Source organism: Crocodylus porosus, unplaced genomic scaffold (genome assembly GCF_001723895.1).
Source record: "Crocodylus porosus isolate Cpor-Errol unplaced genomic scaffold, CroPor_comp1, whole genome shotgun sequence".
NCBI classification, from domain to species: domain Eukaryota; kingdom Metazoa; phylum Chordata; order Crocodylia; family Crocodylidae; genus Crocodylus; species Crocodylus porosus.
Genome location: NW_017728939.1, coordinates 4,453,300 through 4,465,163, shown reverse-complemented (window position 1 = coordinate 4,465,163; position 11,864 = coordinate 4,453,300). Strand labels below are relative to the sequence as shown.

At 39.4% G+C, this 11,864-nt stretch overlaps 1 protein-coding gene across 2 annotated transcripts in view; it reads left to right on the top strand.

Annotated features, from left to right (window-relative positions):
* The window catches only part of KDM1A (lysine demethylase 1A), a 46,952-nt gene that overhangs the window by 19,074 nt on the left and 16,014 nt on the right, over positions 1-11,864 (top strand). For both annotated transcript variants that reach the window (XM_019547718.1, XM_019547717.1), the window contains 5 exons: positions 2,490-2,623; positions 4,282-4,360; positions 5,125-5,217; positions 7,712-7,818; positions 11,108-11,189. In XM_019547718.1, the coding sequence (XP_019403263.1) occupies positions 2,490-2,623; positions 4,282-4,360; positions 5,125-5,217; positions 7,712-7,818; positions 11,108-11,189 (495 nt within the window). The remainder of the gene's footprint in view (positions 1-2,489; positions 2,624-4,281; positions 4,361-5,124; positions 5,218-7,711; positions 7,819-11,107; positions 11,190-11,864) is intronic.

Genomic DNA, 11,864 nt, shown 5'->3' with positions numbered 1-11,864 from the left:
TTTTTTTTTTTTTTTTTTTTTTTTTTTTTTTTTGTTTAACTCTTACTTGATATCAAGGGCACTTTTATTTTTGTTAGTTATACTAAAAGTACTGTAGAGAATTTGTATCTTGAGCTTGCAGCTGACAGTATTTGTTAGTGTAGCTCTGTGTTTTTTGCATACATGGTTATTCACACATTGAAGCTCAGTCTTAGTTCAGAGGTTGGCAACCTTTCACCTCTGGCAACCCAGCCTGAGCAGCAGGCTGCAAATCTCTGCCCCCTGGAATGCCCAAGGACATTGGGGATGGGCAGATTCTGCAGTGAGGGTCAACACGGGTGCAAGAGAGCGCAAGGGAGGGCTGTGGGCAGATGGGTGGCATGACACAGCTTTGTGCCACCAATCCCCCAAGCTGGATCAGACCTTCATGATCTGGCCCAATGATTATAAGATGCTGACCCCTGTCGTAGATCAATGGAAAAGAGCTATAGATTAGACAATGCCTTGGGTAGCCAGTCTTGGGGAGTGACATTATACTCTCTGTAACAGAAAGTTACTTTATGGCTTAATAGATGTTGCAGTCAGGAAATTGGATATTTGGCATAACTTTGCCTATTCTTCATTTGTTTTATTCCCAGATAACCGTCTAGATCCACACGGACAGTTTTTTGGGTTTGGGTTTTTTTGGTTTGTTTGTTTTTTTACATCCTAAGTTGTTTTCACCTTAGTTGTCCCTGTAGGCAGTCTACTGATAATTGGTTATCTTTTCACATAAATCAATATCTGTCCCATAATAGTTGTTTTTAAACTGCTTCTAATTATCTTCAGTTTTGTGATATAAGACTGCTCAAAACTTAGTGGTATGCCATAAGAATAATTTTACTAGGGCTGTACAGAGAAGATAATCCCTCTGTCTTCCTTTCAGATAATGCCCGACATTTTATACAGTTGTCTTTTTCCATAATACACTAGAAGCTTACATCTCATTTGATGCTTACTGTCACCTTGTGGGTGCTGATAGTAGTTCCAGCATCAATACTTACTTACTCATTTTTCTTTTATTATATGTATGTGGCACTTATTCTTTGAATATGTTGGCATGTTTTGTTTTTTCCCAGGTTGAATCTCCTCTTTTCTTACCCAAGTTTCTTACCTACTTAGGTTATATTCCATATCAAAATCTAAAGATTTTTATACTCGTCTCACTTGGGTTCACATCTACGTGTACTTGTTTTGCTTTTTGTCATAGTCAGATGCACGTTTCAAGTGAAATCCAGCTATGCTCCTTATGCAGAGACATCTTTGTGTACTATTATTTGTGCATAGCTAGTTTGCATTCTACCAAACTTGAGAGAGATCAGCTGGATATTTTTTATAATTCTCTTCTCCCCCCAAGTTGATTTTCATCTGTTCTAAGCATATTAAATGTGCAAGTGTCTTTGAAGAGTCTTCCCATATTGAGAATTGGATCCTAATTTGTCCAGTCTTTTAGGTTTTAACTTAGAGTTCCTGAAGAAGCGATAGAAAGACTTTTCTTTTATTTCACTCAGGAAAATACAACAAAGACATTTGTAGAGAACCACATTTTACCACTGCTTATGCTGTGGCTGTGTGGATTAGATTAAAGGAACAGATGGTATATGGATTTTTCTAGATTTAGGAGAAAAAAGCCAAGGTTAAATCAGGCTTAATATAGGTAAAACCTGTGAAGTTAGAGAAAAGGTGACAGGAAACTATACACTGTCCTTAAGCCAAGAGAACTGTAAGCCTAGGAGGAGCACCCAAACATTTGTAAAGCTTGAATATTTGGTGGAAGAAATTGGAAACCATATACTCAAAATGACTAAATCAGTTGTTTCTTTTAAACACTTCATTTTTTTTCTTTTTCTTTTTCTTTTTCTTTTTTTTTTTGTGCTTAATTTTTTTAGATGCTTTTTTCTTTCTGCTGTAGTTCTTGCACACAGTAGAGCTCAATTCACATTTGTAATTCAAACTACTGATGCAGGATTAAGTGGGGTACATGATAGCGGCTTTTAATTTTTGACAGGGTGCCATAAAGAGGAGGGAAAACAGTTCTCTTTTGCCATAGGGGCCAGGATGCAAAGCAGTGATTTTAAGGTACAACCGAGTAGATTTTCATAAGACCACAGGAAAAATTTCCTTACTGTTAGCAGAGTAAAGCAGTGGAATAGACTGTCCAGGGAAGTCATAGAATTTCCTTCTTTGGAAGTTCTCAAGAGGAGTCTGGATGAGGATTTGTCTGGGTGGGATCATCTAGGAATAGACTTCCTGCATTCGTACTGGGATTTGGAGGTCTCGTCCAATTCTATGACTAATTGAGAGACCGCTGGCTTGCAGAAATAAGTAAAAGGAACTGGTGAATATGTGAGATGCAATCATCTGGCACATGCTAGGATATTTGTATGCAGCGTACCTTAGTAGAAAGGGGCGCCTTTGTACATACTGGTTACTTTTGCATTACTTGTAGACAATCTTTCTTTTTATTGTAGGTGTGGAAGGGGCAGCTTTCCAGAGCAGACTTCCACATGATCGTATGACATCTCAAGAAGCTGCCTGTTTCCCAGACATAATCAGTGGCCCACAGCAGACTCAGAAGGTGTTTTTATATATCAGAAACCGCACAGTAAGTGTCAAGTTGTTGGGAAAACTGATGAGAAGTATAAGAATTTCTTATCTAATAACTTCCTGAGAATGACTCCCACGTCTGGTAGTTACAATCTGATGGTAGTTTGATAAGTTAGTGGTCTTGTTCCATTTCAGAAACCCCATCGCACTGGTCATTAAACTAGTTTTTATCTAGCTCTGGGTTGAGGCAATGTAGGGTAATCCTTAACTGGTGTTGCCTTTGAATTGTAGATGCCATGAATGCTCTAAAGTTTGATGCAGTTCTATTGCTAGATTTTTTGGGGGGGGTTTTAACTTCTAGAAAATTGTTATTTAGTGTAGAAACTTTATTCAATCTCAAGCTAAAATTGAGTTTCTTAATGACGCTTGAAAAATACCATTGAATGCTGTTGCTTGAGAACGATAAAACATTTTTCACTTTTTTGGAAAAAAAGGGCTTATGCATTCCCAACTGAAGCACCTTTGCAACCTGGAAAGTCTGAAAAGCGAGTCATCCCAAGAATTGTTCCTTAGACCTCCTGAGTTCCAAAAATGTCCTTTTCCCCTTGTTGAGTCTGCTTCTCTGTTACCCTACATTTTGGGTATTTTAGTCTCTCTCATTAGGTAAAGTGGGTGGGGAGGATTTTGCCCCTTTATACCCATGTAAAAGGCTGCAGATGGTATAGAGCAACATGCTTAGAGCCTTGGGGCACAAGCTTTCCAACAGCCTGTAATTCTTTAGGCTTTTAAGTCTTGCACAAATGAGGGCACTAAGACAATGTGTGTTAAGTTTTATTTAATAGACTTTTCTAGCAGCACAGAGGTTTTGTGGCAACACTGGGAATAGAACTCTATGGGTAGGGCCTGATTCGCCAGGGAGAAATGCCTTCAGAAAATGCATGAGAGAGGTGAAGAACAGGCTCTCTCAGACAATTGGTATATAAATGGGGCTAATAGCAAGACAAAACCCACAAGGTTGCTATGTAGTCTGCAGCACAGTCCTTTTTGAAGGATCCTTCTGAGCATATAGTAATCAACTCCTCTTGTTGCAGTGGCAGGGGACTGAAAGTGCTGCCCTCTCTTCTGCTTGTTATAGGGTTAGAAGCATGTTAGTATTTTAGCTGTTGTGTAGCTGTATGTAAAGACATGACGTGGTAATTAGGGGGATTCTTGGGGTAAATGATTGCTTGTAAATGCAGGGGACTGGACTCAATAACCCAGGAGGTCCATTCTGACCTCTGTTCCTCTATTGCAGCCAATTAGATAGGTAATACCTCTAGCTTGTATGGGGAAACTACTTGGGAAGAACACTTAAGTCGGAAATCCAAACACCAGAACTTAGGAAATGCTGAAAGTAACTGATTTTTTTTTTTTCCATGCACGAACAAGCTCAGTTAAGATTGCGTGGTATTCTGATATGTCCATTTAGTAACCTTAAAGTGTATGCTGGGGGCATCATTTTCTCTTTATTTCGGTTGGCGTGTAAAAATAAATCAGTGAATTCTGCTGTCTAAGAAAAATGAAAAAGGATAGCTTAGAAATGTTTCAGTAAAGGGTGAGCTTTTTGATTTATAAATTGAAACTCAGTTGCAGTGTTTTATAAGGTCAAGGTGTACTTTCAGCCTGTGAATCTCTCCATGTAAACATATCACATATACTGGTTTTGTTTAAATACAGTTACAGCTTTGGTTGGACAACCCAAAGATTCAGCTGACATTTGAAGCAACTCTCCAACAATTAGAAGCACCTTATAACAGTAAGTCAACTCTTTCTTGATACAAGCTCAGGATTTTTGTTGTTTACTTTTTTCCCCTGCATTGCTGTTGCTCGTCAATCTTGCTGATTTGGTAGGGAGTTGGGGTTGCATACTCATGGCATGTGTGAGTGATTTGTTATTTTTTGTAAGGCTGAGCTTCATCCTTTGAGTAATGAGTTCTCTTATATATTTACTAGTTTCTAATACAAATCCTGTAAATTATTAAAAGGACATATTACTGTCATCTTACTGGTCTCAGAGGTCATTTTTATACATGCATGTGCTGCACTACTGGGCGTTTTGAAAAGCACCTGGTGCTGCAACGTACGCAGTTGTATAAGTGGTGAAATGTGTGTCAGCACACAGAAAATGGCAGCGGTCCACTTTTAAACTAAAATACATCAAAGGTGTTTTAGTTCTAAAGTGGGCCGCCGCCATTTCCTTTGTGCTGACTTGCCTCTCACACTTGTACAACTACAAGCGACAGCTTGGCATGCGTAAGCTCATATGCAGAGCAGACTCGAATTGAGTCTGCTCAGACATACCATATTGTTGATGCGTTGCAGCGTGAAAAAGTACATGTATAAATGCCCAAAGCGTTTCCTATCCTGCCATTAATCTGCGTGGAACATGGTGACCATTTTCAGACTGGGACTGTTATACTCCAAATATTCCTCTCACAAAGCAGTCCCATATGAGTGTGCAAGTATGAATTGTTTGTACAAAGTAATTGCATACATAATTTAATGTTTTTTATTCTGCAGGTGACACAGTGCTAGTTCACAGAGTACACAGCTATCTGGAGCGGCATGGTCTGATCAACTTCGGCATCTACAAAAGGGTAAAGCCCCTTCCAAGTAAGCAGCTCGTAAACTTATTGCAGATTAAATAATTATGTTTTCCTGGGATTTAAATCACATTTTGGGCTTTCTTTTTTATATCTGGGTAACAAAGGCACTTTGTTTAATGGCTGATTTGGTTCTCAAATTTTCCTTTTTTGGGTAAATAAAATGTAGTTCCAGGAAAATTGCTTGAAAAATTTGAAGGTATTTTGTGTATTTGAATTCCTTTGTCACTCCTCATCATGAGTGCTTCCTGTCTATATTCATTTAATGCAAGATGGGAAGATTTTACATGCTGAATTTTTTTCTTACTTTCTTTTTTTGGCGGCTTTACATATCGAGAGTTATACACACTTGCAACGTGCTCAACTCAAATGAAGTAACTAATAAATGACCATTTTGTTGTGCAAAAACAATATATTTTCCTTGCTTAATAAACAGATTGAGGTAAAACCTTTTTTTTTTTTCAAATTTTATACAGATGTTAGTTGTGATAAGTGAAAAAACCAACAAAAATTTCCTTTGAATGATTATTCATGTGTACTTTCCACTGTGAGATGTGCATGTGCTTCACACATTTTGAGATCAAAGCCTTTGCTTAGCAGTATTCATCTGGTGTGCTGGAGCAGTGCTTCGCCTTGTGCTTTGCATGCCTTCTGCTTTTCATTTCCCCTCAACCATTACCTGGCTCAAGATGGAGTGTTCCTGCTGTCCTTGGAGGTTGCAGTTTTTTGCCTCAAAGACAGATTCCTATCTGTTTAAGTATGGCTCTTTGACAGATTTTCTTTGGAAGCATGCCAGCTATCATTTTTGCATTCATTCTCCAGAGCCAAAGAAAAGACAGTTTCCCTAAGGCCAAATAGCCTTTTCCAACATGCTTGTTGACCCGCTAGTCCCTAAGCCTGAAGCCTCCTTCCAGTATAAACTGTGGTCTAGCTTTCTGGTCTTCATCTTTGATCCTTCAGGAACTGTTCGGGTCCAGATTGCCACAGACTAGTGGGTCCTGAATACATCATCTGGGTACACTTTCTGCCTAATCACAATCCTTGTTCTATGTCCTCTTTGGTAACCTCTCTTCTAGACCATGATTTGAGGCAGTTTCCATGAAAAGCAGCGTTCCCTGTGATTTTTGGCAGAATTTCCAGGAGAAAAAAAAAATACTGAAAATTAAAATGCTAGCTTGCTATTGGGAGCCAGCAGTATTCACAACCACTGGCACACGCAGGGAGCCAAGATGATGATTGCCCCCTCCCCTCTTTGATGCTGATTGACTGAGTGGGCTGCCTGTCATGTAGCCTTGCCCTTCTCTACCAATCAGCATCAAGGAGCAGAACCACATGAATGGCAGCCCTCTCAGCCAATCAGTGGTGTGTGGCGGGGCTGCCATCCTTGGCCAGTCATCAGCTTGGGGGGGGTCTTGTTGCAAAAAAACATGAAAACGGCAACGGTGATCATTGCACAAAATCTCCTGCCTGCTGCCTCGATTTATTACTGATATTTAAAGCAGTGCATTCTGTGTATGCAAACCCTTAGACCATGCCCCTGTCTCCTGAGTTTGAGGATTGTGCTCTAAGGCTTGTTTGCAATTTTTCCATTTTTTCCCCTTGCAGTGTTTTATTTAGCGTTTTAATAACAGTTCAGTGACAGCATGAAAGTTTCCACAGTTGACAATCGGTAAATGATTGGTTGGTGGGGTGGGTAGTATTGTAGAAATTTAGCTCCCCCAACACTACCTCAGAACATTATAAATCTTAGCGTACGCTTTATTAAGGCGCAGACTTAATCACATTCATGCAAGGCCAGATGGTCAAGTACTTGTGGAGCATTTGGCCTTTCGTGAACGTGCAGTGTAGAAGCCCTGTTCACGTAGCTGCTGTTAACTTTCTCCATGGTTTATCTGAAATTCCCAGTTAACTTCTGCTGCTTACTGAGGGTGCAGACATATGATGCATGCTACATAGTAAATTGGCTTTACTGTGTAATGAAAGTGGGAGTGGACACATGAAGCACAATTCTGTTACATAATAAATCACATGTTCTGGGTAAAATTGTGCCTTGAAAAAACAGGAAGTGAGGGCAGTGTAGTGCAGGAATGCTACTATCTAGAATGTATAGTGTCTGCTGCCATGATCAATTTTATTCTTTCCCAGTATCTGTTTGCTCAACACAGACTGGCTTCTCTGCAACCTAGGATGCTGGCAGGTGTAGGTGTAATAGTGCCTACTGCAGGCAGGTAGCTTGGAAGAGCTGATCATGTATCCCCTCTTTAATACAGAGTAAATTTATTAGAGTGAAATCTGAGGCAAATTACTCAGTAACAATCACTTTGGGTATACCTGCGTTCCAAGTGCTGAGTATTACATAGTTACAAGAATGTTATACCTAGCAATTAAGAACTTAAAGTAGCAGATTTCTTACTTGAGAACTTCAGGGCTCTATTTGAATTTAGACTCTTGGGCCTGTAACAATGCGTGTTTGCCCTTTTTAATTTTTGCTTTCTTCTCTCTAGCCAAGAAGACTGGAAAAGTGATTATTATAGGATCTGGAGTGTCTGGCTTGGCAGCTGCTCGTCAGTTGCAGAGCTTTGGGATGGATGTCACCGTTCTGGAAGCCAGGGTATGAATTCAGTTAAATTTAGCCAGTAACCAGAACTAATTACACATTTATATGGGGAGCACCCTGAAGGAACTGGTAAAACCATATGAATGGCCAATGGTGATCTAGATGGGCTGGCATGTGGCTAGATTCCCTTTACCTCAGAAGCAGGAATATATATATTTTTTTCCACTTAGGGCGTCAGCCCCTGCCTCTTAAGGTTATGCTGCTGCCATTCTTCTGGCCTTTTGTAGCAGGGCTATAGCCTATGCTGTCTTCTGTTTGACCAGGCACAAGAATATGATGAGGAAAGTCCTTAACAGCTTCCCCCTTTCTCCATGGTCATGAGAGGCAAGTCTTTGGCAGTTGGATGCATTTTTTCATTAAAAGAGTTTTGTCTCAGAGCCCAGTGACTCTGGACATCTTGTTTTATTCCTTTGTTTTCCAGCAATCTGTATAGAATAAAACAGTTACATGCTGTGGTTATATAGAACTATCAGGCCAATGCTAAAAGTCCCATACTGTGAAAAGAGAGAGTTTATGCTATGGTGAAGAAAATTTAGTCTTCCATGTAACTTTAGCTAGATAAGCTTGGGTTAGGATGGCTTTCTCTCAGAAAGAAAACCCTGGATCCAGCAATTTGGTCATATCCTTTGTGAAATTCAGCTTAAGTGAGCCAGTTTCATTCTTGCTTCAGTAAAAGGTAGTTCTGTGCCACCAGACCCAGGTATGTGGAATGAGCATGTTCTACTTCCCTTCATTTTGTCTAAGCTGCCAATACTTTCGTTTCCCTCTCCCACTGAGGTTGGACCACAAAAAACGATGGATTTTGTGAAAGTCATCCCTGGTTACCAGTGGTGAACCTGTGTTCATATCCTTCCCTTCTTCAGGGACCTTTTTTGGTGTAAGGCTTGGCCTTTTACCTGAGCCCATTATGTGCCATTTTAACAGCGTGGAGTGTGACAATTATTTTCACATGGTAAGACTGTCTAATATGCACTTACGCTTACTCTGCACTCAAGCCAGCTGGTTTGATGTGTTTCCTGTTAGTTTGAACTTCAGTCTGATGGTGCTTCATAGGAACACATCTCACTCACTGAACCAAAAACTCCATCTAACACCATCCTCTCATCCTTTTAAATTCAGATTTTTTGCCCTCACCACTTTGCTTGGAAGTCCATTCTAAAATTAATTTGTCTGATATAGTAAAATCCCTGTTATCCAGCATTCTGCTAGCTGGAATACTCTATTAACCAGCACCACACCGTCGCTATCCATTACCCTGTGCCGCTGCAGTGTGCGATCAATGCGCACCACTGCTGCGTGCAACCACCCTGCCCTGCTACTGCTGCCACTGCGTGCAGCCCCCTTTCCCCCAGTCCGGAAATTTTAGATATCCTGTATTTTTACATAACCAGCACCCAGCATTCCCCAGTCTTGCCAGATAACGGAGATTTTACTATTGTTAGAAATCTTTTTTTCCCCCCTACTTTTCTGTCTTTTCTGAACATGGAACTGGCCAAGATCAAACAAAAACATGTTCAACTAGTAGCCATTTCTTTGTTATATGTTCATTTCTTCTCTTCTTGCTGGTTCTTGCTACTTCATTGATGAATAGCCCTTACGGTCATTTGAAAACATTTAAAATCCTGTTAATGCAACTGATGGAATTTTACTCAGTGATTCATTCACATATTCCAATTTGTGAACCAGGGTGCATCTCTTTAAAAAAGAGAGAGATGGATATGATTCATAAAACCATAAATTCCTGCTAATAAAAAGCAAACCCTGATAAATGTTATAAGTTGATTTCACTCACTGCACATATTAAATCTTTTTTCCAGTTTAAACTTTGACTTCTGGCTTTCAGCTGTTGCCTCTTGTTATGCCTTTGCTAAGTTAATGCCCGTAAGTAGGTATTTAACATTATCAAATAATCTCTTAAACGTTTATGCTAAGCTTAATGCACTGAGCTCTTTAGACCATGAATCACTTCCTTGTAGTTTATCTGAAGTTTGTCCAATTTTAACAGCAGAAGTACTGTTATCTTACTTAATATTTCATGTTTTTATGTATTCAAGGATAATGTTCTTGTCACTTTCCCACTGGGATGTCCTCTTCACTTGACTTACAGTAACTCATGAGTCTCTCTTGAGTCACATTCTCCAAACTGTTCTCCAGTTCTGGGTGACCACCATTTTCCCCCCACCCCCAACATGAATGGTTTTGCAGTTGGATTTTGTCCAGTTTTACTTTATCAGTGATCTGTCTTTATTATCCACTATCCTTTGCTATCTGCAGGTTATCACTAGTAACTACATATTTTCTTCCAAATCACTGATTAAATATTGCAGACGTTTATTTACAGGAATGTACTGGATTTGGTATGGGGATGGTTTGCAACTCAAATTTGTGAAGAATTAAGCAGCTCTCTGCTGCTTGCTGTGGTGTTTACTTCAAAGGGTGCTGCTTCTCTGATCAGTGGGAGTAGAGCCGGATCCCTGTGCGTCTGACTGGGAAGGTGGTGTCCTTTGCCCAAAAAGTCTGATTAAGCAGCTGGGAGACCTCTGGTCCAGCACACATTTTTGTTGTGGTGATCTACACCTCAGCTAGTTCACATATCATCAGTGGGCTTAGGGATCCAACTCTCTGAAGTATCAGGTCTACTATAGTCATCTTTTTATATTGATAGTTATCTCACCTATGAGATGACCTATTAATAGATATAAAATTTGTTTATTTTTAGTGGTTAAAGCCCTTTGGGGGGGTAAAAGTGCTTTAACTATTGAAAATAAGACCAATTTTGTATCTATTAATAGGTCCTCTCATAATTATCTGTGCAGAAAACTGCTGTGGTATGCATGTGTAGACACATGCATTCGCACACAATATTTTATTTTGTGTATAATATCTTTTGGTTGTACCAGCTTCATTCTGAAACATAACCTTTAAAATAGCAATTTAGTTTTTGAAATTTGAAATGGGAGTCTAGCCCAATCCACATCATTGGAGGATTGTTCTTTTCTATATTGTGCTCTAGTCTAGATGCATGTTTGCCCTCTGCCCATAACATTTTTTTTTTAATGAGATTGAGATGCTTGTTTTCATAAACTCATGACTGGGTTAAGAACTTGTGAGTTCATATGATGAAGACTTGCTCAGAAACTTACAGTAGAGCTTCACTGTAGCTGTGATAGCCCTCTTTGTACTTTGGCTTTTCAGAATAATGATTTTCAGAGCAGTTTTGTTGTTATGGTATCTTATCACTTATCTGAACTGAATAAAAATAGCTGATTATATATTTTAACAGGATCGTGTAGGAGGAAGAGTTGCTACATTTCGCAAAGGCAATTATGTTGCTGATCTAGGAGCCATGGTGGTAACAGGTCTGGGTGAGTTTTTCTAATTTTAAAAAATAAAAGAATGAACAAACAAACACATGATGATGAAGGATAGTGATGATGCCCTGATGAAGGATAAGTAGTCTTCATTGTAGTTGGAGTCAATTCACTGGAAATGTAGATGTGATCTAGATAGAAGACTTTTTTTCTTTTTCTGATCTAATTCTGTTCAGACTCTTAAATCATGTTGACCAGTGCTTGCTTGACCCATAGGTTTTCAGCAATGTGGTATTCACAGCACCAGGAAACAAAGTGTGAATCTGAGGTTGATAGAGAGCAAGTGACGTTGCTTGTAGTACATTATAATTGGTCAGTATTTTTGATCCAGAGCCAGAAAATAGTAACTACCAAAATCATTGTGGTGGTTTGAATTGTTCATTTGTTCTAGTTCTGGGATTTGTTTCTCTTCTCGGCACACTGACTAAATGTACCAAGTTTTCTGCCATATAACCAACTGTATTATAAGCTGTAACTTCCCTCTGTCCTTCAGGGTTTTTTTGCACTGCTCTTTAATCTCTGCATCCCTGAGACCATCAACTTGCAAGTCTGCCCTGCTTGTTGCTGCCATCTCAGAGATGATTTTTTTCCTTATCAGATTTTCCTACCTGTAGTTCTTCCCTTGAATGCTAGGAAGAGGTGCCATGAGAAAATCTTCTCAACATTTAA